The following is a 26,902-nucleotide window of genomic DNA, read 5'->3' as shown; positions in this document are numbered from 1 at the left end:
TGTTTTCCCGTTAAAACATATAGTGTAAATATTACATTATTACAGTCTCAGTCAGCACTTCAATCTTTATTAACAAGCTCAACATTTTCCATCTCCATCGATAGACTCGAGTTAATTTATGTGCCTTATTATAGGGTGTAATTACTGAAAACAGATCACGCTTGAGTTCACTTAAAGTTTTAATTAAATCAGGAGAAACTTCAAACATACTGAAAACTGTGAGCAGTTAAGACTCTGTGGCAGTCTGGGAAACAGCTCTCGCAGGGTCTAAACAAGAAAACACTAACCTTTTACAGACCTGGACAATGGGATAAAACGAGGGAAAATGGAGGAAAGACGAAGACGTGACCAAAGAGTAGATAAATAATAATAACTAAGGAAAACTCTCCAAGAAATTTGGGATGATAATAAAAAAAGAGGTGAATGTAATAAGGGTCAACATTTACAGCACATTCAGAAATTCAGTCTTTATTAGTTCACGATTAACATCTAAACACAAACATTTTGGACAGTTTTGTTACTTGTAATAATAATTCAATATCTCTACAGCTGAAAATTTACAACAATTTCATGGTTTCAAAGTGTGGGGATGCGAATGTGTACCCTTTGCTCGTCTCTGTAAGACTGGACGTCTTGTGACATGATTCGCTCCCATCCCTGTTTTGTCCCTTTTCACACCGTAGTCTTTTTTAGACGTATAAATAATATTTTGTTCTTTACGCCAAGCTCCAATTTTCGAGCCAAAAAATCTTTGACCTTTCCGCTAAGGTCTCATATTTTCATGCTTATAGGTTTCAGATTTCACACACTACCACTTCTTTTAACAGAACAGCATTGTTCCAGTTTGTTTTTTTTTTACTGGACACCATACAAAAGCAGACATTTTTCAGAAAAATAACACCCAGACACCGATACAGGACACTGTTTCCTCCTGGTGCTGTTAGACACAGTTTCGTCATTTGAAACCTGAAACCGGAACAAACTATTACATTCTGTCCACAACGCACGTAGTTTCTTGACTCAGCATAAAATTGGGACATTCCTAAGGGACTTGGCTGGCTTATATATATGATAGGTAAGAGGCGCAGAACCTACACAAGATACTAACAAGACACAAAGACTGCAATATGAAGGTCCGTGTTGGTGTGGAGATGCTGGCGACGTTGGTCGTGCTGTTCCTGGCTTTAGGTGCGAGTGACGGCGTGGTGATGAACAAGTGTAAACTGGGGGACGAACTGAACTCGACTCTACCTGAAAACCTTTTGGACCAGATCACCAACCTGGTGGCCAAGAGTGAGTAAAACATGAAACATACACACTTGATTACAGTGTAAGTGATTATAGTGTATGACATTAGTGTTAGTTCTGGTTTAAGTGTAGTGGTGTTCACTGGGACTGGGATCCTGTAGGACCCAACTAAAAGTTATGGGGGACTGACATGAAGCTTGCAGGACAAACTAAGGCCATGTTTATTACCATGAGAGTGTATTAGAGGCATTGAGTTGCTATAAATGCCAAATGTTATATTTGGAGAAAAACTCAAACTTTATAGAACTAAATTCATTAGAAAATATCCCAGGTGGGTGCTGTAGAAGCAAAAATAATCACTGCTTTTTCCCTACTTAATTGTAAAAGTGTCCAGATGATTGCTGATACATTCACTAACCACTTTATTTGTGGTCACCAAAACTGGCAATCTTCATCTGTCCAGTTTCAGTGAGTCTGTGCCCACGGACAGGAGTGGAACTCGATGAGGTCTTCTGCCTTTTGTAGCCCATCCACCTCAAGGCTTGACGTGTGATGCTTTTCTGCTCACCATGGTTTTAAGGAGTGGTTATTTGAGTTACTGGAGCCTTTCTGTCAGCTCGGTCCAGTCTGATAATTCTCCTCTGCCTAGTCAGATACTGCAGTGTTTCTTGTTGTTGCTTGCTGTTGAACATCTCTTCCATACGTTTTACAGTTGTGTGCCATGTAGAGCTGAGCTCTCACTTCAACACCAGCTCCATCAATCATGTCATTGGACCTAACGTTCATAGTTTCATCCGTGGAGGCCGTGGTGGACGGAAGGGCAGGTCTGCAGAGTCCAGCAGTGAGGAGTCCAGTGAGGAAGACAGTGACTCATCCAATGGTGCAGGACACGGAAAGAGATCCAGATCGAGGTCAAGCAGTGAGGAGTCCAGTGAGGAAAACATCAAGGTGCCTAAACCTAATTTCAATTCTTCAACGGTTCATCCAGTCACTCATCCCCAAGGTACCAACTCATCCAGCAGAGACGGTCATAGAGGACGGAAGGGCAGGTCTGCAGAGTCCAGCAGTGAGGAGTCCAGCGAGGAAGACAGTGACTCATCCAATGGTGCAGGACGCCGAAAGAGATCCACATCGAGGTCAAGCAGTGAGGAGTCCAGCGAGGAAGACAGTGACTCATCCAATGGTGCAGGACGCCGAAAGAGATCCACATCGAGGTCAAGCAGTGAGGAGTCCAGCGAGGAAGACAGTGACTCATCCAATGGTGCAGGACGCAGAAAGAGATCCACATCGAGGTCAAGCAGTGAGGAGTCCAGCGAGGAAGACAGTGACTCATCCAATGGTGCAGGACGCCGAAAGAGATCCAGATCTAGGTCAAGCAGTGAGAAGTCCAACAAGAGAAACATGTGGACTTTGTACGGGTTGTTCCAGCTGCCCGACCGTATCGCCTGCACCTCTGGGTCTGAACCCTCTCTCAACCTCTGCAGTATGGCCTGTGACAGTGAGTACACTTTAACATCACATTGCAGTCCATATTCCTGGCTTTGTTTCGGTCACCAGTTGACATGTCTCCATACTATTAAAGATGACCTTACTGAAACGCATCTGTGTCTATAACACCAGAGTGGATAAGATTTGTAGAAACCATTCAGTCTCTAATTAGCAATCTTCTTTTTAAAGGTCTGATCGATGACAATATCAGAGATGACATCGCCTGTGTTGAGACCATCCTCAATAAGATGTGAGTAAAAATGAATTAAATCTGATACAGTTTTAACACACCACCGCCCTGTGTGTGCGGAGTTTGCATGTTCTCCCTGTGCTTCGGAGGTTTCCTCCAGTCCAAAGACATGCGTTGTAGGCTGATTGAGTGTGTGAGTGTGTGTGCGATTATGCCCTGCGATGGTTTGGCAACCCGGGATAGGCTCCAGGTTCCCCGTGAATCTGTGTAGGATAAGTGGTACAGACAATGGATTTATGGACAATTTTAGCAAGAAAAGGGCAAATGTAGTAACCTAAACGGTTCTCTGCTTGGTCTGTCTGGGGGAACCTTTGTAGGATCTGGGTAGAACGCTCCGAAAAATGCTCCAAGTAAAACCTGTTTTAAAAAGCTAGAACCATTCACCATGAAAAGAAAAGCTCCCTCTCTGTGTATTAATAATAATGATCATTATCATCATACCTGACACAGTAATAAATGAATAAAATGTCAATGTAAAATTACAACTTGGTGCTCGCTTGCTTGCTTACTGCTTTAATATTTTGTGTCGCACCACTACAGGTTGTCAGCAGCAAACAATCCAGGACCGACTAAAGCACTTTTCAACAAATTGTGAGTAGAATATCCATAACGTGAACACGAGGCTCTTTGTGTATTTGTATATTTGCTCTATATATATTTGTTGAGCTTTGAGACGTCCAGTTTGGAGAAATAGGAGCGCTTAAGACAGATTTTCCCAGTGGGAATTACAACTTGTGAGGGCAGCTTAAATTTTTGTTTTTTCCTAAAATTGTTTTATGTCAATTAAAAAAAAAAAAACAACCCACACTTCTTGCTGAATCTCATCCTTTGTCCTCTCGGTTGCAGGTATGCTAATTTCTTCCAGAAGGAGTGCAAGAACGTGGAGGATTTGAAGTACTTCTCCACTTGCTAAAACAGACAGCCGGCCTAGCAAACATCCCGACTCAGTTCTACTCAAAGAAATTCACTTTTTAACTGCTGACATTTGACTTAGCTTATGGCTACTTCTAAAATGATTCAATCCCACCTAACTAGAGTATATTTTGATCAGTGTCTCACTGTGAAAAACAATTATAATCACGTAATTTTCGATAGATTACGGCTACATCGAGTCCATTAACCCTGGGTTAAATTACACTTCAACGCACTGAACGAGTCGGGAGAACGCTGCTGCTTAAACCTGTAGCATGCCCTTCTTTGGCCATGAATTTCTCTCTTCTGTTTCTCAATTATCAATTTATTATTTCTGACTATGATTATCATACAGTCCCTGTTGTGTATTTCGTTTGAAAAGAGAGCTGTCTCCTCCATCATATCCGCTCGAGTTGACGTCTCTGTTAATAAAATGTTTTTAATTAAAATGTCCAACAGGCAGAGGGAAGACTGTCAGAGTAACACTGGATCTAAATTGGCACGACATCGCACCTCATTGGCTAATTGGGAAGACGTCGTCACAACATCGTTTATCGCGTAGTATGTGATTTCACTTCGTTATTTATTGAAAGACACCTGCGGGTGATGAGTTACATTTAACTCTTCATTTATTTAACACACAACTGACTACAATCAGCAGCTGAATGAATATTTCACCTGGTCTAAAAGTATACAAAAGCGAATAATAAAGAACAAACATTAACTCTACTTTTAACCTAAAACAAACCAGTTGCACGTGTTGTCGGTGTGACGTCATTTCCGTGTGTGTGTGCGTTATCTGGGATCCAGATTAAATGGGATTAAATAGTCTATTTGGCCACACAAGAACACACACACACACACACACACACACACAGACATAGATTTATTTTTGCCAGCTGAGAAAAAACAGAGAGAAAAGCTCTGATAAAACCGGATAAGAGTTCAATTTCAAACAAATGTGCTGTTCATTTAATCTTTTTCCCTCTTTGCCTATCCGTTTCCAATTTCTTATCTAATCTAAAAGCATGAAAAAATGTTTTGTTTGAATAAAATCTGGCAAGACATTTTTGGACTGATTTATTTATTACTATTTATTTATTTATTCTTCATTATCTGAGAAACATTACACCCTCAACCTAATGGTCCTTTATTAGCATTCATTATTTAATTCACTGTTTTGTTTTTGTTTGTTGTTGTTGGTTTTTTTTTTTGTTTGTTTTTTTTTTTTTACTAAAGTGTGTTTTTAAAGACAACAAGCAAGAGCTTGAAGGCACGTTTGATTTAATATCTTTTGGCCTTTATCTGTTCCCTCCACGGAGTTACTTTATAGCGTAACTTGTATCTAAAATGAAATGCAATAATCCCACATTTACGAATGGATATAATAGAGTCACATGTTATAGAGAAAGTGAATACAGATTTTCCCTATTCATCATTTATAATCTCGTATGATTTAGGAAAACATAAAAGAGTAACACTTTAACAGTGATTCATTGAATTAATTACAAGCACTGTTGATTTTTATACATTTATACTAAATGTGTAATAAACCTATCTTGGCTTATATTATTAATGAAATCTTCAAGGAAGTAAGGAGATTCAGAGTGCAAGTCACCGGCCTGCTTTATTCAGTGGCTGTGTTTACATGCACATAACTATTGCGATATCAATCAGAATTTGGCAATATTCTAATAAGTACCGAGTTATTTAAAGGCCGCAGTCCCATTGCTTTTTTCAGATTAAGACAATATTCTGATTCCCCAAATTCTGATTATATAAATATTGTATTCGGAATTTGTCTGCAACCTGAATATAGACCTTAAACAGAATTTGATGCACATGTAAGCATAGTCAGTATTGGCTTTTCCCTAGTTTATACTCTTATCCGCTAATAGACCCGTATACAGTATTCATTCATTAATTGCACGAGTGTACTAACATTTAATGGGAATTATTGGTTGCTTAACTGTAGAACCTTTCAGGAAATTGTAATATACATTCTTGAATACCTGAATACCTCACCACAACCCACACTCAACACAAGCATTCTTAATATAAATAGAAACTACAACACTTGCTGTCCTGAAGCAATAATAAAGCTGCACACGACACCCAGTCAGGATAACATTTGAGTCCCGTACAATATGATCTGGTCATTTCAGCCACACTCTGCAAAGTAGTCTGAGGGCTCCACTGACAGACACTCCTGTAGGAACGTCATCCGCACCCTGTGAAATACAGCAGAGACTCAGTGAGCGATGAAGCATCAGACACGTCAACATTAAAAACTGCATGTACGGACGAGTGTGTTGTGTTTATCGCACAGAAACAGTGTCTTAAGGTCCGTTAAGGTTTGCGCTGAATGTTAATACTAGGCCAGGTTTGACCTGGCTTGAATTGGCGCATAAAAAGACATTACACGTCTGGATTTGACTCCAGTATGCATTTTATTTGGCCTAGATATTTCATTTTATGTCCTGTATATTATCATCATAGTCATCTTTCGGATGTCTTTAAATAAATAAATAAATAAAATAAAATTCTCTCACAGCCAGAATTGACATGTCCCATTCTCACCAAAGATATATTTTCTGTTCTGAAAGTAAGAAAAAAATGCAAACAAGATGTTCTAATCAACCTCAATCTACCCCAGTCTACCCCAATCTACCCTACTTGTTACTAGCTACCAGTAACTGCTGACACACATCCAGGTTACTTAAGATGAATCCGAAATGAAGAAAAATGAGCAGAGGGGAAATATGACAGCTTTTTGTAATATTTTGTAATCGTCATTCCATGACTTTTTAACATCTTTGTGCTCGATAGTCCAAAGGGTAGAGCTGGACCTGATCCTCCAATGACCCTAACCCCTAACCCGTAACCTACAAGACGCTGTACAACACGGAACAACAAACGCACTTATCCAGCCTGAAACTGGGTTGACCCCACCCCCTGGATTTTTGGCTTGGCTCCACCCAGGTAGGAGGAGCTAGATCAGGTCCAACCCTACCCACTGGACTTTTGGTTTGACTCCACACAGGTAGGAGGAGCTACATCCACCACCTGGATTTTTGATTCTGCAGCAAGGGGTACTGGAGTGTATATGAATATATTATTAAAGACTCTTTCTCTTCAGTGTCCAGTTTCCTTAGAACAAAGGTCTGGATTCCATTTTGCACCAATAACGATGATATAAACAAAATAGTTATTTGAAATATAAGTTTAATCAATATCAGTAACTTACATTTTCTCATCCAAACCCATCAAGCAAGCAATGTCATCAGTGATGTCATCATCAGTCAGAGCTTTTTAAATGAGAAATGAGGCAAAGTTAACACACAGGCATGACTACAGATTCAAAAGATATTTGGGATAAAATATATTTGAAAGTAGGTCTGGGCAATATAACCATATAATATCAATACTGTGATAAATTGTCACAATACACTTCTCCGAGTTACAAACTGCTGATTACATGTTAAAAATTTATAGTAAAATATTACCAATTTGTACAAGCACCATGTGCTCATGTTTGTTTCTGCTATGGTCCCGTCTCCATCTGCCTCGCCTTGTTACCTGATTGTGTGCACCTGCTTTATATTAGTTCTTTTCATTTTCTCATTGATACCTTGTTGTGACTAAGATTCTTTGCGCAATCTTGCCATGCTCCGATTTTTTTGTTTAAGTCTGAACATTGACTACGTTTACGTGGACAGCAATAATATAATTACTGACCTTATTCTGAATAAGACAATATTCTGATTAAGGTGTTTACATGAGTCGCTTTTAGAATATTCGTTTCATGTTCCTGTTTTATATGTTATAGAACGGTGAAAACTCCCACACGACGTTAATAGTGTGATTAAGGTGTGTACATGTCTATAATGCACATTTATAATGCGACTAAAACAGGAATACTCCACACGTCTTAATTCGATTTGTGTTTACTACGAGTATGACTTTAGTCGGATTAAGGTCATCAGAAATCGCTGTTTACATGCTAGTTTCTTAATCAGAGTATCCTCTTAATCGGGTTAATATCGGATTATTGTTGTCCATGTAAACGTACTGACTGTTTCTGTCTTCTAGTCTCTTGATTTTGGTTCTCGCCTATTATGTATTACTCTGAATGGTCTCTCAATCCCACCATGGTCTCGGACTAAAATACTGGATTGCCCTAAATAAGTCTCAAACTGAGATTACATACTTGCATCCTGCCTATCACTCCTCCATGTTACACATTCTATAACGTTCCAAAAATGGTTCTTCTGTGGTTTTTTTGGATGATTGGATGGACAGTTCTAGCTCTCTAAAGTGGTTCTACATGGACTCCCGCTCCTCCATTTCCACCCAATAGCCAGTTCTCCCCATCATACAACACCTAGGGAGGGTAAAGGCTAATCTGTGCTAACCATATCTTCCTGAAATGCTGCTCATGCTGCGTAACATGCTTAGAGTAAAGTGCTGTTTGGTATCTGCATACAGACTCCAACAATTGGCTAGTGTCACAGTGATTTACAAGAGAGAGAGAGCATGCTATCCCTGGCAATTTTGCTCTCTAGGACTCCCAGTTCCTGTGACTAAGCAGTGACATCGTCGGGATTCAAACTTGTGATCTCCTGACGATAGGACAAATGCTTCTCTATTGCACCACTCAGAATCCTACCTGGACTCTTTAATTAAAGAGTGCAGGGTCCTACGTAATAGCTTTCATTCTCCCTCAGAGAAACAACCTAAGGAATCTTTAGCGTGCTAGATGGCACCTTTTTTCTAAGACTGTATAGACCTATAAATTACACGTAAAATGTGTATATATGGTAAATATCATGATTTATAACATTTTCATGCAAAGTAGCTGCTATTGTGTATTTTTGCTCACCACTACAGCTCAGTTGACAAAGATCCAGACTGTAGCTTGATCCTGAATTGCATGTTATATCACGCAGCTGGAAGATTCCATAAAGTAGAGTCTGTTCTGATGGAGCTTCCTTCCGCTTCCTGGCTTGCGCATCAACAAGGACAACCCATGATCCTTCTCCAGAGCCATCCCTTTCATCATTAGATAGAGCTTCCCTCTGCTTCCTGGCTTGCGCATCAACAGAGACAACCCATGATCCTTCTCCAGAGCCATCCCTTTCATCGTTAGATAGAGCTTCCCTCCCCATCCTGGCTTGCGCATCAACAGGTATAACCCATGATCCTTCTCCAGATCCATCCCTTTCATCGTTAGATGGAGCTTCCCTCCGCATCCTGGCTTGCGCATCAACAGGGATAACCAATGATTCTTCTCCAGAGCCATCCCTTTCATCGTTAGATGGAGCTTCCCTCCGCATCCTGGCTTGCGCATCAACAGGGATAACCCATGATTCTTCTCCAGAGCCATCCCTTTCATCGTTAGATGGAGCTTCCCTCCGCATCCTGGCTTCTGCATCAACAGGGACAAACCATTCTTCAGGTTGGACCTTGTTTTGTCCAGGAATGAACTTGTCTTCACTCACTACATCTAATGGAATGAAAGGCTCTTCAGTCCCCTCCATGCTTTCATGAAATACATAGTCTTTGCTCACAGTATTTGATTCTCCCATTTCAGAGGGGTAATCTTCATCATAAACAAAAAGGGTTCTGGGGTCAAATTGGTCAATGTTGTTTACAAGACTGGTGTTGAACCCAGAAATGTTTTCTACTGTGCAGGCCACTGCAGAGAAAAAGAAGAGCTCAGTTCAAGGCACTTGTCTCGCACAATGTCACTTTATGACTTTTCTGGAAGATGCTTGTCTTTAGCTTGACCTGAGTATTATATATCTATGCCAATAATTAGTCTAATTAGCTTACATTTAGCAATAATGTCTGCAGCATTCTCTACTTGCAGATTAGAAAATGCTTCCTCAAGCTGAGACTTCAGCTCGCACTTCGTCAGCAAGAGTCCGTCACTCCAAGTGGGGACCAACGTCACCAATACCACCAGCACTGCCAACATCTCTACTGACCAAGCTGACTTTCTCCTTACCAACATGCAGATATCACACTCTTCCCTGTGGACAACAAACATTACCACATTACAAAAATACCACAGAAATAGTGATTCAAATGAATTGAATATAGAGGTGCAGAAAATAGCAATCATTCAAAATATATGAAGACGACATCAGTAAATCAGTTGACTGCAGAGAATCGTTAGCATTCATTCATTCGGCGTTCATTCATTCATTCATTCATTCATACATTCGTTATCCTTCTGCTTTCCCTGGCAACGGGCTGAGAAGGTCAGTCCAGACTTCTCTTTTCCCTTGATGCTGAGTTCTTGTAAATAATTTGATTCAGAAATACATATGTGCTAATTTATATGAAAAGTTATTTCGGTTGAAGTTATTTAGGGGTGGCTTAACATTCATACAGCTTCATACAACATTATTTATATAAAACTGAACAAATCAAGTTGTTTGCTTCACATTGCTGACACAAACTGGTTAAGTGAGCTTTTCATTACTGCAGTTTTATTTACAGTAGGGTCCAAAAGAGTGAAGCCAGTGGCGTATTGGATGGGCATGCAGGGCACGCACTGTGGAGGGCCCCGCATGGTGGGGGGCCCCACTCACAAACAATAATTTGGTACTTATTATCGCCTATTCTGTGAAGTCTACCTGTGTCCGCCAATCACAACTAATCTCTTGTGTCTTATCCAATCACAATCCTTGATCATCTAGAATCTTCACAATTAGCCTACTAACAGTGAACCTAGTAGTGGCCTATAATGGACTCTTTATTAAATGAGTAAAAGAAAATTTTGATGGAAGATAGATTAGCAAATGGCAGGGGCAATAGCACTTGTGTGCGAAGGGTAAATAAATTTGATTATGATGAGGCCCACGCCTCCTCTCTTGCGGTTGGGCCAGCGCCGTTTACTCTACGCCACTGACTGAAACCACATTTAAAAGCTAGGAATTTTTCATTTATAGGATCATTTTCATTCATAGCTTGAAATAAACAACGTTTTAGAATTAAAAAAAAATAACACAATGAAAGGAAATACTCTGCATTCAAATTGGCCAAATTGAACTGAACTACAGTAAATTGCACTCTTTATTTTTAAGATGTCGACTAACACTAGATTTTTGAAAATATGTCATATTTGGAATTTTGTCATTTTAAGAAATGGAGTCCCAATAAATTAGAGAAATCAGATTGTGTAATAATATGCAGTAATAGCTGAATCTTGTACTCCAGACTAATAATTTGACGGAAGTCTCTTACGACAACCTGCTTTCATAATTAGGCTGAAATCCTACAGCATAAATCAGTTTACTCTCAGTTCCAGCTCTTACCCAGGCAGCGAAAGTCTCCTCAGCGGCTTGGTTTGATCATCAGTCTTCACGTCTGTGTACAGTAATGAACAGGTTCTCATGTTTGTATGGTTGGCAGGAAGATGACACCACACCACACCTGGTTAGACTTCATTCCTTTTAACCAACTCAGGAATATTTGTTTAGCGTGCTTGCTCTGAGCTTCTGTCATGGAGTCAAATATTCAATAAATATTCCACGCTACTCATGCTGTTGTATTCTGACTCGCACAGTTTTATCTATGTTTAGAGGTTAGAGGCGGGGCAAAATCTATATAGTTTACAAAAAATAATTTTTTTACAAATAAAAAAAAACAAAAAAACATTGTGATTGCATATGTGTTCTCATCGGTTGATGTGAAACCCCTAAATTAGTTCTTTTGGAACGAGGCATGATTGTAGAGTCAAATTTTTCATTTGTTAATGAGGATATCTTTAGGAGAGTCAGTAGGTGAGGATATGGCTCCATTTTGCCCTCAGTGGAATAACAGCGCTCGTTATTCAAACCTTGAAATTCAATCACGGCCCACTAAACAATTTTAATTTACAAGTCGGATTCTGATTTTCATTTGATGGGCTGGATTAGAAACTTGACCGAGCCCACAGGCCATACATTACATCTAATTATGTAAATATCTGCATGTATGTAATAGCTGAGCTTTCTAAGACTGGAAAGCCTTCTTGCCCCAGAACAAACCTCTTTACAAGCTTCATTTCCTCAGGGTATGGCCCAGGAAAAGAAAAGTGCCAAGTGTTGAGATGTAACGGAGGCCTACCACATTGCTAAATTATATTAAATAACGGAAGAGGTATTCTCAGAGATGTGCATAGTTTTATTTATTTCATAAAGACTTTTTTATTTATATTTGCAAAGCTGTGCATCGTGTTCAGCAGGAAACGATGACCCGTGTGTTTACTTTTCCAGTCGGTCTGTTATTGTGTTAACAGCTGAAGGAGTATTGAGATTTCTGTTTTATGTATTTATGTCATTTTTTTTTTTTTTACATCTTGATATTTTCTCAGCTGTGTGTATTCTCAAACAGGAAGAGGAACCCTGTATTTGCACTTTATTTTTTATTTATCGATGCCTCAAATCACACAGAATAAAAGGGTGTACAAATAAAAGGGTGTGTCGAGGGTTCTTTGTACAGTTAACGGTTCCAGCTTTAAAAACCTTAAGTTCTACTTGAAACGTTTTCTACGAGGACATTGTGTGAACTAGTAAACAAAGCCGCCGCATGATTGTAAAGGCGTAAATTGCACAAACCGTACAGACATACAGTATGTCTGCTATCTGGGATCGAAATCTTTAAGGGTTCCCACAAAGGAAGAAGCCGAAGAGTGTCTTAGTCAGTCCTTTCGGGATTTTGCGATCGCAGAAATGAACGCAAAATCAAGAAATATTCAGAGGAGCTTGCAGTTTTTCAAAACCAGCACAGATTTTCCTCAGATCTGGGCCGAGACGAGTCGTGTGACGTCACATCGAGCGAAAGTCCTCTTCGATTCACATGCATTCAACATGAGTACAGCTAAAAGGTCTCATTTACCAACAAACATCACGGGGAAAGACCGTGCAGAACTTTTTCGTGCGATTGCGATTTAGCTGATTGAAGTAGTCTTTATCAACAAAAAAAAGGGACAAAAATCATCACAAATTTATATTTAAAAAAAAAAAAACAACAGCAGCAAAATCAAGCATTTTTGGCTGCAACAATCACAAAAAAAAGTTCTGTTTAGGGTAGAACGTCACAGTGGGCTAAAGAAGGAGTAGGAAGGACTTTCTTACTTGTTCTAATCTCCCTCACTAGTGTTCTGGGCATTAATCATGCTCCAGTGCTATCAGAAAGTTCAGCATAGATGTGTCTGCTTGGTATTAACAAGTGAAATGAAGTGTGACTGTTGGAGTATCTGTGGAGGTAGGTGTTTGCTTTGGGTCATAAAGTTCTAAATAATTTTTTTTTCCTCACATATACTAAATGTACATCCTTCAGATTGCGCTAGTGTTCAGGCCCAAGCTTAAATATCTGTCTTTCCTCAGAAACACACTCTTAGGAAAATACAGAGGTGAAATGCAGAATCCTAAAGGATTTGTGTGTGTGTGTGTGTGTGTGTGTGTGTGTGTGTGTGTGTTTATCCTTATGGCAAAGCCCTTGACTAATCAAACCCTTCCCAAAAACCCACCATCATTACACACCTGCACTTTACGCTGCTGTTAATGAAACGCTTTACTTGCTACTTGCTCTCTAGAACCAGCGACAGGAAGAGCAGAGAGACAGAAACATGACGTAAATGGAGACAGTGGAGAGAGTCAGGATGTACAATAGAAGAAAAAAAAAGCAAAACGATGAGTAGTAGACCTGTAACAAAGTTAGAAAGCATTAAAGACTGCAAAATGTACAGATGAGAAAAACATCAGTGTGGGTGGGGTTTTTTTTAACTAGTTTTCGGTGCGTGTTTGGAGGGTCAGAAGGTGGATTAGTCCTACTTTTTTCATGAGTGCCAACAATGTTAGAACAGTGACCTCATGAAAATGTGATTAGAACACGTTTTCAGTGTAACCGGTTCTGTCACGAGGGCTTTGTTTAGCCTAAAATAGTTCAGCGATCACACCTAGAGTTTGGTTCGGTTTGACTTTATTGTTTGTTCAGGTTTCCTGGACGTACATACATACAGTAACTCAAGCTCGGTATTGAACTGGCAGCGCTGGAGCTGTGAGACATTACATGCTGCACCACCGTGCCACCCTGTAAAGCATTCCCTTTTACTTTTTTGTTTTACTTTGTTTTGGAATAAAAAAAAAAAATACTGTCTGATTATTTTCTGGCACAGATACAGATACATGACACAGTCGTTAAACTACGGGGTTAGAATTGTTTCATAATTCCAAATAAATAGATTACATTCCACAGGTAAATGTAACGAGATTCACAAAAAATTCATCAAATTCACAAATGCATTGAAAGAGATCCACAAATATATGTTAGAAGTTTCACAAAAATAAATTCAGTTGACAAATAAATAAAATGAGATTTGCAAAAAAAATTTTTTTTTACAAAACAGAACTCTGCCTTGCATTGATTTGTAGATGGTGTCCTGTGCATTTTTTGAAACATTTCTAGCGTCAAAACTGCGCACGAATCCACAAATAGTTGGACTCCGCCCACAGTCTACTCAATATGACTTTGTTCCTGTCGTGATTTTAAAACAAAACGTGATTGGTTGGAGCGAGAACATGCTACGATTGGTCAGTGCAATGTGGCGGTCATCCGATTGGCTTGAGTAGACGGTAGGCGGTCTAGACACTCACGTTATATACTTAAATCTTGTCATTAGAAAATTGTTTAAATAAGGTTTATCATAAGTTTTGATAAGAAACTTAATATTTTTATGTGAACCATTCGACCACACGTTCCATTGTTTTATTGTACTGTGTTCAGCAACAGTATGTTGTTCCATGCGCCACCTGGTGGTTATTGTGTGAGGCACGACAAATTAATTTAAATTCTTAGAACCGTGCCTGGAGGTATCCATACTGTATCATAATACATTAGATATCCTGTGAAGTAGATGACTATAATCTTGATGGAATCTTACACAGTTGCCCAGTTCATGCAATTTTTAGACGGTCCCTTACTGACTTCAATACTAAAGTGCTGGTGAGCTGGGAGTTTAGTTTTAGGGGGATCTAAGGGGAGAAAAATTAAAAAGTATATTCAGTTGTACTTGGTTCTCATTCCACTCCAGAGTAAGACAATACACATTTTGTCCTTTCTGTGTGTTTATTTTTTGAGAAATAGAGAGAATCTCGAATTGCTCACACAAAACATTATATGTTTGTTCACACATAATCTTTGCAATTGCAAACATAATATTTGTTCACACAGACAACAAACACGCGGCTGCACTGGAGACAAAGAAGCAGATGTTTTTGGTCACGCGACGTCTGAAATGGGACATCACCTGACCATGGCAAGCCAATAAATTGGCGTTATTTTACACAAACTTCAGATACCGGTCACGCGCAAAGGCGTTCCCACAGCATTAAGCTCACGCACCGTTGAGTTCCCGTTGAAAGGAAACAGCTCTCACAGGGTCTAAACAAGAAAACACTAACCTTTTACAGACCTGGACAATGGGATAAAACGAGGGAAAATGGAGGAAAGACGAAGACGTGACCAAAGAGTAGATAAATAATAATAACTAAGGAAAACTCTCCAAGAAATTTGGGATAATAATAATAATAAAAAAAAGAGAGGTGAATATACTTTAAAAAGAGGTGAATGTAATATCAACATAAAATGAACATTTACAGCACATTCAGAAATTCAGTCTTTATTAGTTCACGATTAACATCTAAACACAAACATTTTGGACAGTTTTGTTACTTGTAATAATAATTCAATATCTCTACAGCTGAAAATTTACAACAATTTCATGGTTTCAAAGTGTGGGGATGCGAATGTGTACACTTTGCTCGTCTCTGTAAGACTGGACGTCTTGTGACATGATTCGCTCCCATCCCTGTTTTGTCCCTTTTCACACCGTAGTCGTTTTTAGACGTATAAATAATATTTTGTTCTTTACGCCAAGCTCCAATTTCCAAGCCAAAAAAGCTTTGACCTTTCCGCTAAGGTCTCATATTTTCATGCTTATAGGTTTCAGATTTCACACACTACCACTTCTTTTAACAAAACAGCATTGTTCCAGTTTGTTTTTTTTTACTGGACACCATACAAAAGCAGACATTTTTCAGAAAAATAACACCCAGACACCGATACAGGACATTGTTTCCTCCTGGTGCTGTTAGACACAGTTTCGTCATTTGAAACCTGAAACCGGAACAAACTATTGTATTCTGTCCACAATGCACGTAGTTTCTTGACTCAGCATAAAATTGGGACATTCCTAAAGGACTTGGCTGGCTTATATATATGATAGGTAAGAGGCGCAGAACCTACACAAGATACAAAGACTGCAATATGAAGGTCCGTGTTGGTGTGGAGATGCTGGCGACGTTGGTCGTGCTGTTCCTGGCTTTAGGTGCGAGTGACGGCGTGGTGATGAACAAGTGTGAACTGGGGGACGAACTGAACTCGACTCTACCTGAAAACCTTTTGGACCAGATCACCAACCTGGTGGCCAAGAGTGAGTAAAACATGAAACATACACACTTGATTACAGTGTAAGTGATTATAGTGTCTGACATTAGTGTTAACGGTTCTGGTTTAAGTGTAATGGTGTTCACTGGGACTGGGATCCTGTAGGACCCAACTAAAAGTCATGCAGGGTGTCCGTGGGTCCTTAAAAAAAGTCCTAATGTCTTAATGTAAAAACAAGGTCTTGATTTGCACAAAAATGTCTTAAATTCAAGTTTCAAAGGTCTTATATATGCAACTCTCAAAGTGAACCCACGAACCAGTGTCTTATGTGGTTTTAACTGATTTCGGGTGAGATTTATTATGTATGTTAATAAAACTGAAATGAATCAGTTGTGTATGTAAATGGTCTGAGTAGACCCTTTACTAAAACACAGAATACAAGCACTAATATTTAATGGTATTTAATGATTTGTAAATTATACTGAAAACGTTACACTGTTGTGAAGATATTTGCAATTGTTTTGTGAAAGGCGTCATTATGTTTACGCCTAGATCTCGCTGTTTTTACACTGTTTTGACCAGCAGGTGTCGCCAGCGTGTGGTGTTTCGAACGCTTCGAAACTGTTAATCATTTTGCGAAGCAATTAGTTCAATTGATTCAAAGCTTTGAAAAGATTCGTTTCGAAATCTGTAAATTACAGCATTTCAAATCATTGGTAATGAGAAGTGAATAATAAAAAAAAAAAAACTGTTGCCAACTAAAAGGAGGTCTTCCTGCGGTTTTCCGCCAAAATAAAAGCCACAAGGTCTAACGCATAAAAATGAATTAAGTCAGAAATATATTACTATTTGTACCTCAAATAAAAACAAAAACTTGTAAACACTGCAGCGAGGGGGATTCTAATACAACTGCTGAGGGACTGATGGTAAATTTGATATCTTTTTCTCTTCTGGCTGCTGTAATCCATCCCTCTATATTTTTTTTCCCTCTCTTGGAAAGTCAAGGGAAGGAAATACTGGATTTTTTTTTTTCTTTCACTGTTGGAGCAAATGGTAACGCAAAAATTACATTTTGTTACAGTCTCCCAAATCCCTCTATAGAAGTTTACCCTGCTACAGTATAGTTTACTTAAACCCAGAAATGCACGTATATGCATGAACACAATCCATTATACCTGATGTATCGTGTAGCGTGATTGAAGTGATATCCAGGTCTTAATTTTTTTTTTTTAATGTCTTGAATATGGTATTAAAAATGTGATATTGATGTGCTGATACCTGCAGATACCCTGTCACTGGGGACTGACATGAAGCTTGCAGGACAAACCAAGGCCATGTTTATAACCATGAGAGTGTATTGGAAGCATTGATTTGCTATAAATGTCTAATGTTGTTTATATTTGGAGGAAAACACTCAAATGAACTAAATTCATTAGAAAATATCCCAGGTGGGTGCTGTAGAAGCAAAAATAATAACTGCTTTTTCCCTACTTAATTGTAAAAGTGTCCAGATGATTGCTGATACATTCACTAACCACTTTATTTGTGGTCACCAAAACTGGCAATCTTCATCTGTCCAGTTTCAGTGAGTCTGTGCCCACGGACAGGAGTGGAACTCGATGAGGTCTTCTGCCTTTTGTAGCCCATCCACCTCAAGGCTTGACGTGTGATGCTTTTCTGCTCACCATGGTTTTAAGGAGTGGTTATTTGAGTTACTGGAGCCTTTCTGTCAGCTCGGTCCAGTCTGATAATTCTCCTCTGCCTAGTCAGATACTGCAGTGTTTCTTGTTGTTGCTTGCTGTTCAACATCTCTTCCATACGTTTTACAGTTGTGTGCCATGTAGAGCTGAGCTCTCACTTCAACACCAGCTCCATCAATCATGTCATTGGACCTAACGTTCATAGTTTCATCCGTGGAGGCCGTGGTGGACGGAAGGGCAGGTCTGCAGAGTCCAGCAGTGAGGAGTCCAGTGAGGAAGACATCAAGGTGCCTAAACCTAATTTCAATTCTTCAACGGTTCATCCAGTCACTCGTCCCCAAGGTAACAACTCATCCAGCAGAGATGGTCATAGAGGACGCAAGGGCAGGTCTGCAGAATCCAGCAGTGAGGAGTCCAGTGAGGAAGACAGTGACTCATCCAGTGGTGAAGGACGCCGAAAGAGATCCAGATCTAGGTCAAGCAGTGAGGAGTCCAGCGAGAGAAACATGTGGACTTTGTACGGGTTGTTCCAGCTGCCCGACCGTATCGCCTGCACCTCTGGGTCTGAACCCTCTCTCAACCTCTGCAGTATGGCCTGTGACAGTGAGTACACTTTAACATCACATTGCAGTCCATATTCCTGGCTTTGTTTCGGTCACCAGTTGACATGTCTCAATACTATTAAAGATGACCTTACTGAAACGCATCTGTGTCTATAACACCAGAGTGGATAAGATTTGTAGAAACCATTTAGTCTCTAATTAGCAATCATCTTTTTAAAGGTCTGATCGATGACAGTATCACAGATGACATCGCCTGTGTTGAGACCATCCTCAATAAGATGTGAGTAAAAATGAATTAAATCTGATACAGTTTTAACACACCACCGCCCTGTGTGTGCGGAGTTTGCATGTTCTCCCTGTGCTTCGGGGGCGTTCTCCGGGTACGCTGGTTTCCTCGCCCAGTCCAAAGACATGCGTTGTAGGCTGATCTGGATTTCCAAATTGTCTGTAGTGTGTGAGTGGATGTGTGAGTGTGTGTGCGATTGTGCCCTGCGATGGCTAGAACCATTCACCATGAAAAGATAGTTAGATTAAACATTTCTATGCTCCATCTCTGTGGATTATTAATAATGATCATTATCATCATACCTGACACAGTAACAGTGTTGTTTAATGATCAAGGTGTTTCCCTTTTATTATAATATAATAGTAATAATACAATAGAGAGAGACATGAACACTCTGAGACTCTTGATGAATACGGATACAGAATGTGAATGCCACAGTAAACGAGAGAGATCATGGAACAGGTGAAAAAGGTCAGGGCCAGTGATCAGACGTTTGGGGAAATATATGGTTAAAGAATTTAAATGCCTGTGATGAGGGATGATACTGTTACTTTAGTGACAAATAGCATTTAAAATGGGACAAACTACCTTGTTATTCTTTTTTTTTTACTTATTTTAATTCTATTTTGGATCTTCAAAAAAATTCCATTTTATTTTTTAAACCATAAAATAAAATAAAATAATAATTATTATTGCCTTATTTGGCTTCTTGTGTCTATTTTAGTATTGTTTTAGTTTTAGCATGAACACGCATGCATTTTCTCTGAAGCTATATACATACTATATATGTCAATATACTTGCACAAATTATATGGCTATAATTGAGCAACATTTCAGACTTTAAAAAGCTTTTATTAAAGCTGCACTTACCACTTTGAGCTCAGGTTTGATGAATTTAGGCTTCAAACCCACTACAATGGAAGTCAATGGCACCATGTTGTCCACTCATATATAAAGTCAATGGTTTATTGCAATTATAGTGCTAAAATTACAACTTGGTGCTCGCTTGCTTGCTTACTGCTTTAATATTTTGTGTCGCACCACTACAGGTTGTCAGCAGCAAACAATCCAGGACCGACTAAAGCACTTTTCAACAAATTGTGAGTAGAATATCCATAACGTGAACACGAGGCTCTTTGTGTATTTGTATATTTGCTCTATATATATTTGTTGAGCTTTGAGACGTCCAGTTTGGAGAAATAGGAGCGCTTAAGACAGATTTTCCCAGTGGGAATTACAACTTGTGAGGGCAGCTTAAATTTTTTTTTTTTCCTAAAATTGTTTTATGTCAATTAAAAAAAAAACAACAATTCACACTTCTTGCTGAATCTCATCCTTTGTCCTCTCGGTTGCAGGTATGCTAATTTCTTCCAGAAGGAGTGCAAGAACGTGGAGGATTTGAAGTACTTCTCCACTTGCTAAAACAGACAGCCGGCCTAGCAAACATCCCGACTCAGTTCTACTCAAAGAAATTCATTTTTTAACTGCTGACATTTGACTTAGCTTATGGCTACTTCTAAAATGATTCAATCCCACCTAACTAGAGTATATTTTGATCAGTGTCTCACTGTGAAAAACAATTATAATCACGTAATTTTCGATAGATTACGGCTACATCGAGTCCATTAACCCTGGGTTAAATTACACTTCAACGCACTGAACGAGTCGGGAGAACGCTGCTGCTTAAACCTGTAGCATGCCCTTCTTTGGCCATGAATTTCTCTCTTCTGTTTCTCAATTATCAATTTATTATTTCTGACTATGATTATCATACAGTCCCTGTTGTGTATTTCGTTTGAAAAGAGAGCTGTCTCTTTCATTATAATTAAATTCAGAACTTACAAAAATGATGACTGTAGTAACATTGAAAGGGAATGATTTAGAAGACAAAGATTCGTTGTTGTTGTTTTTAATGAATGACAGAGATATATTGGTTACTTCTGGAGAGCATGTGACATTACAATAGGCACAACATTCTTTATTAAATGCATATTAAAAATTCAGGAAATTGTAATATACATTCTTGAATACCTCACCCATTACTCAACACAACCATTCTTAATATAAAAAGAAACTACAACACTTGCTGTCCTGAAGCAATAATAAAGCTGCACACGACACCCAGTCAGGATAACATTTGAGTCCCGTACAATATGATCTGGTCATTTCAGCCACACTCTGCAAAGTAGTCTGAGGGCTCCACTGACAGACACTCCTGTAGGAACGTCATCCGCACCCTGTGAAATACAGCAGAGACTCAGTGAGCGATGAAGCATCAGACACGTCAACATTAAAAACTGCATGTACGGACGAGTGTGTTGTGTTTATCGCACAGAAACAGTGTCTTAAGGTCCGTTAAGGTTTGCGCTGAATGTTAATACTAGGCCAGGTTTGACCTGGCTTGAATTGGCACATAAAAAGACATTACACGTCTGGATTTGACCCCAGTATGCATTTTATTTGGCCTAGATATTTCATTTTATGTCCTGTATATTATCATCATAGTCATCTTTCGGATGTCTTTAAATAAATAAATAAAATAAAATTCTCTCACAGCCAGAATTGACATGTCCCATTCTCACCAAAGATATATTTTCTGTTCTGAAATTAAGAAAAAAAATGCAAACAAGATGTTCTAATCAACCTCAATCTACCCCAGTCTACCCCAATCTACCCTACTTGTTACTAGCTACCAGTAACTGCTGACAGACATCCAGGTTACTTAAGATGAATCCGAAATGAAGAAAAATGAGCAGAGGGGAAATATGACAGCTTTTTGTAATATTTTGTAATCGTCATTCCATGACTTTTTAACATCTTTGTGCTCGATAGTCCAAAGGGTAGAGCTGGACCTGATCCTCCAATGACCCTAACCCCTAACCCGTAACCTACAAGACGCTGTACAACACGGAACAACAAACACACTTATCCAGCCTGAAACTGGGTTGACCCCACCCCCTGGATTTTTGGCTTGGCTCCACCCAGGTAGGAGGAGCTAGATCAGGTCCAACCCTACCCACTGGACTTTTGGTTTGACTCCACACAGGTAGGAGGAGCTACATCCACCACCTGGATTTTTGATTCTGCAGCAAGGGGTACTGGAGTGTATATGAATATATTATTAAAGACTCTTTCTCTTCAGTGTCCAGTTTCCTTAGAACAAAGGTCTGGATTCCATTTTGCACCAATAACGATGATATAAACAAAATAGTTATTTGAAATATAAGTTTAATCAATATCAGTAACTTACATTTTCTCATCCAAACCCATCAAGCAAGCAATGTCATCAGTGATGTCATCATCAGTCAGAGCTTTTTAAATGAGAAATGAGGCAAAGTTAACACACAGGCATGACTACAGATTCAAAAGATATTTGGGATAAAATATATTTCAAAGTAGGTCTGGGCAATATAACCATATAATATCAATACTGTGATAAATTGTCACAATACACATCTGGTATCGTCGGGATTCAAACTTGTGAACTCCTGACGATAGGACAAATGCTTCTCTATTGCACCACTCAGAATCCTACCTGGACTCTTTAATTAAAGAGTGCAGGGTCCTACGTAATAGCTTTAATTCTTCCCTAGGAGAAACAACCTAAGGAATCTTTAGCGTGCTAGATGGCACCTTTTTTCTAAGACTGTATAGACCTATAATAGACCTATATAGACCTATGTGTATATATGGTAAATATCATGATTTATAACATTTTCATGCAAAGTAGCTGCTATTGTGTATTTTTGCTCACCACTACAGCTCAGTTGACAAAGATCCAGACTGTAGCTTAATCCTGAATTGCATGTTATATCACTCAGCTGGAAGATTCCATAAAGTAGAGTCTGGTCTTCAGAGCTACGTTTAGATCTTTTCTTAGTTTCAGGCTCAAGAGGTCCTATGGTATTCAGTGGTATATCCAAGGGATCTTTGGGCTCTGCTGTGCTGTCTGGCGGTAAACCTTTGGGACCAAATAGCATTTCATAATCATCATACGGTATATCTTTGGGCTCTGCTGTGCTGTCTGGTGGTAAACCTTTGGGACCAAATAGCATTTCATAATCATCATACGGTATATCTTTGGGCTCTGCTGTGCTGTCTGGTGGTAAACTTTTGGGACCAAATAGCATTTCATAATCATCATACGGTATATCGTTGGGCTCTGCTGTGCTGTCTGGTGGTAAATCTGTGGGACCAAATATCATTTCATAATCATCATACGGTATATCTTTGGGCTCTGCTGTGCTGTCTGGTGGTAAACCTTTGGGACCAAATATCATTTCATAATCATCATACGGTATATCTTTGGGCTCTGCTGTGCTGTCTGGTGGTAAACCTTTGGGACCAAATATCATTTCATAATCATCATACGGTATATCTTTGGGCTCTGCTGTGCTGTCTGGTGGTAAACCTTTGGGACCAAATATCATTTCATAATCATCATACGGTATATCTTTGGGCTCTGCTGTGCTGTCTGGTGGTAAACCTTTGGGACCAAATATCATTTCATAATCATCATACGGTATATCTTTGGGCTCTGCTGTGCTGTCTGGTGGTAAACTTTTGGGACCAAATAGCATTTCATAATCATCATACGGTATATCGTTGGGCTCTGCTGTGCTGTCTGGTGGTAAATCTGTGGGACCAAATATCATTTCATAATCATCATACGGTATATCGTTGGGCTCTGCTGTGCTGTCTGGTGGTAAATCTGTGGGACCAAATAGCATTTTATAGATTTCATTATCTACATCTGTGGGGTCAGGCAATCTGTGAGATTCGACTGTTGCGTGTAAAATGTCTCCATCGTCAATCAATCCTGCTCCAGAGCCATCGCCTTCATCCTCAGATGGAGCTTCCCTTTGCTTCCTGGCTTGCGCATCGACATCAACACTTTCTCCATCTTGTCCAGGAGTGAACTTGTCTTCACCCACTACTTGTAGAGGAGTTGAAGGCTCTTCAGTCCCCTCTGTGCTTTCAGGAAATACATAGTCGTTGCTCACAGTATTTGTTGTTAAGGGCAATTCTCCCATTTCAGCAGGGTAATCTTCATCATTAAAACATACAAAAGGAGCTATGATCAGGGTTCCGGGGTCGAATTGGTCAATGTTGTTTACAAGACTGGTGTTGAACCCAGAAATGTTTTCTACTGTGCAGGCCACTGCAGAGAAAAAGAAGAGCTCAGTTCAAGGCACTTGTCTCGCACAATGTCACTTTATGACTTTTCTGGAAGATGCTTGTCTTTAGCTTGACCTGAGTATTATATATCTATGCCAATAATTAGTCTAATTAGCTTACATTTAGCAATAATGTCTGCAGCATTCTCTACTTGCAGCTTAGAAAATGCTGCCTCAAGCTGAGACTTCAGCTCGCACTTCGTCAGCAAGAGTCCGTCACTCCAAGTGGGGACCAACGTCACCAATACCACCAGCACTGCCAACATCTCTACTGACCAAGCTGACTTTCTCCTTACCAACATGCAGATATCACACTCTTCCCTGTGGACAACAAACATTACCACATTACAAAAATACCACAGAAATAGTGATTCAAATGAATTGAATATAGAGGTGCAGAAAATAGCAATCATTCAAAATATATGGAGACGACATCAGTAAATCAGTTCATTCATTTATTCATAATCCTTCTGTTTTTCCTGGCAACGGGCTGAGAAGGTCAGTCCAGACTTCTCTTTTCCCTTGATGCAGAGTTCTTGTAAATAATTTGATTCAGAAATACACATGCTAATTTGTATGAAAAGTTATTTCGGTTGAAGTTATTTAGGGGTGGCTTAACATTCATACAGCTTCATACAACATTATTTACAACCCCAATTCTGAAATACCTTGTCTTTATATGTTTTTTGTTTAAATACAAGTCAAAGAAGTTAAAAAAAAAAAAAAATTTCATTCAAATTTGAAATAAACAGAAAGTTTTCAAATTTTTAAAAATTTAACACAATGAAAGGAAATGCTCTTCTTTCAAAGCTGGCAAAACAAAGCATACTATTTACTTTATTTTCAACAAAGCATACTATTTACTTTATTTTCAACAAAGCATACTATTTACTTTATTTTCAACAAAGCATACTATTTACTTTATTTTCAACAAAGCATACTATTTACTTTATTTTCAACAAAGCATACTATTTACAGAATTATTTTTTAAAATATGTCGTCTAATACTAGATTTTAGAAAATATGTCATATTTGGAATATTGTCATCTTAAGAAATAGAGTCCCAGTAAGTTAGAAAAATCCGATTGTGTAATAATATACAGTAATAGCTGAATCTGCATGGTAATTGTATTCCAGATGAATAATTTGACAGAAATCTCTTACAGTTTACTCTCAGTTCTAGCTCTTACCAAGGCGGCGTATATCTCCTCAGTGACCTGGTTTACTCTTCAGCCTTCACCACGTCTGTGTACAATAATGGACAAGTTCCCACGTTTATATAGTTGGGGGAAACATGACACCACACCACATCCGTGTTAGACTTCATTCCTTTTAACTAGATCAGGAATATTTGTTTACCGGGTGTACAGGACATAAACGTTTAAAAAGATCATCTGTCTTACGTGCTTGCTCTGAGTTTCTGTCATGGAGCCCAATGTTTAATAAAATCATGCTGTTGTATTCTGTCCTGCACAGTTTGGTAACATTCAGAATTGACCAAATGAGTCAAATTGTTTCCATTATTTGGAGGAAGCTTTTCAAGTAAACACATAGGCCTACTTGCGGGAAAAGTCATCTTTGCCAAGCATTAATGGCATGACATAAAATTGAATATGGACAAAAAGTAATGAACTGATCAAGTTAGACTGGGATTGTGTTCATTTCTGCCAAATTAACTTTTAACAAATAAAATTTGCGCATGCACCTGGAGGTTGCTCACGTGAGCCACGACAAGCAAGAGAGAACTGATATGCATCTTTGAGCGTGTATTGGAGTGATTATTATTGCCATGTATGCGTGGTTTTTTTTCTCCTTTCCCACAAAAATTATTTGTGTCTCATTTGATCGGGCGGACCAGCCGTCAATCTGAGTGGGCCAGTGCCACCCTGGCCCTTATGTAGCCTCACCACTGGTATATCTACACTAATATTGGCACCCTTGGTAAATATGAGCAAAGAAGGCTGTGAAAAATAGTTGTTTAACCAAAAATACTCTGCTCTCATGGATATCAAACAATTGCAAACACAACACAGGTTTATCCCCAAAAAAGTCTTTGTGAAATATAGGTGTGCGACAATTATTGGTACCCCTATGAATTCATATGTGAAGAATATATTTGAAGTATATTCCCATTGATATTTAAAGTTTTTTGTAGTACACCTGGGTGACTAGGAACAGGAAATTGTTCAACCATGACTTGCTGTTTCACAGGGGTATAAATATGAGGTAACACACATGTTAAATTCCCTTAGTCATTCATAACGATGGGTAAGACCGAGGAATGTAGCTGTGATGTGCCGCAAAAGGTTATTGAGCTTCACAAAATGGGAAGTGTCTATAAGGAAAATGCTCATTTCCACCATCAGGGCAATAATTAAGAAGTTCCAGTCAACTGGAAATGTTATGAATCGACCTGGAATTGGACGTGTGTCTATATCGTCTCAACACACTGTGAAGAGGACGGTTCGAGTGGATAAAACATCTCCAAGGATCACAGCTGGAGAACTGCAGAAGTTAGTTGCGTCTTGGGGTCAGAAAGTCTCCAAAACTACAATCTGAAGTCACCTACATCAGCACAAGCTGTTTGGAAGGGTTTCAAGAGAAAAGCCTCTACTCTCATCCAAAAACAAACTCGAGCGTCTTCAGTGTGCAGACACTACTGGAACTCCAAATGGGATCGGGTTCTATGGTCAGATGAAACCAAAATAGAGCTTTTTGGTAATAAACACCAGAGGTGGTTTTGGAGCACACAGAGAGGTAACCATATGGAAAAGTACCTCATGCCCATGGTTAAATATGGAGGTGGATCTTTAATGTTTTGGGGCTGTTTTTCTGCC

General features: G+C 39.1%; 4 protein-coding genes across 4 annotated transcripts; 2 read left to right on the top strand and 2 right to left on the bottom strand.

Moving 5' to 3' along the window:
* The first annotated feature begins 924 nt into the window (after positions 1-924).
* On the top strand, positions 925-3,922 carry LOC128602270 (uncharacterized protein DDB_G0280579-like). Its single transcript, XM_053615963.1, has 5 exons — positions 925-1,293; positions 1,961-2,746; positions 2,926-2,986; positions 3,527-3,577; positions 3,833-3,922. Exons 1-5 carry the CDS (start codon positions 1,128-1,130, stop codon positions 3,897-3,899), a joined length of 1,131 nt encoding a protein of 376 aa, XP_053471938.1. The 5' UTR covers positions 925-1,127; the 3' UTR covers positions 3,900-3,922.
* A 1,841-nt stretch (positions 3,923-5,763) lies between these two features.
* LOC128602269 (uncharacterized) lies at positions 5,764-11,318 on the bottom strand. Its single transcript, XM_053615962.1, has 5 exons — positions 11,224-11,318; positions 9,734-9,933; positions 8,781-9,596; positions 7,146-7,206; positions 5,764-6,129 (listed from the first exon to the last, which is right to left on the bottom strand). The coding sequence occupies exons 1-5, from the start codon at positions 11,301-11,303 to the stop codon at positions 6,060-6,062; spliced, it is 1,227 nt and encodes a 408-aa protein (XP_053471937.1). The 5' UTR covers positions 11,304-11,318; the 3' UTR covers positions 5,764-6,059.
* A 4,825-nt stretch (positions 11,319-16,143) lies between these two features.
* LOC128602261 (uncharacterized) lies at positions 16,144-20,962 on the top strand. Its single transcript, XM_053615957.1, has 5 exons — positions 16,144-16,385; positions 18,169-18,642; positions 18,822-18,882; positions 19,938-19,988; positions 20,244-20,962. The coding sequence occupies exons 1-5, from the start codon at positions 16,172-16,174 to the stop codon at positions 20,308-20,310; spliced, it is 867 nt and encodes a 288-aa protein (XP_053471932.1). The 5' UTR covers positions 16,144-16,171; the 3' UTR covers positions 20,311-20,962.
* On the bottom strand, positions 20,782-25,361 carry LOC128602260 (uncharacterized). Its single transcript, XM_053615956.1, has 5 exons — positions 25,256-25,361; positions 24,187-24,386; positions 22,643-24,049; positions 22,139-22,199; positions 20,782-21,125 (listed from the first exon to the last, which is right to left on the bottom strand). Exons 2-5 carry the CDS (start codon positions 24,365-24,367, stop codon positions 21,056-21,058), a joined length of 1,719 nt encoding a protein of 572 aa, XP_053471931.1. The 5' UTR covers positions 24,368-24,386; positions 25,256-25,361; the 3' UTR covers positions 20,782-21,055.
* Between the last annotated feature and the right edge of the window lie 1,541 nt (positions 25,362-26,902).

This window comes from Ictalurus furcatus, chromosome 26 (genome assembly GCF_023375685.1).
Source record: "Ictalurus furcatus strain D&B chromosome 26, Billie_1.0, whole genome shotgun sequence".
Classification (NCBI taxonomy): Eukaryota; Metazoa; Chordata; class Actinopteri; order Siluriformes; family Ictaluridae; genus Ictalurus; species Ictalurus furcatus.
The sequence above is the reverse complement of the archived record's forward strand: the minus strand, read 5'-3'. Positions and strand labels throughout refer to the sequence as shown.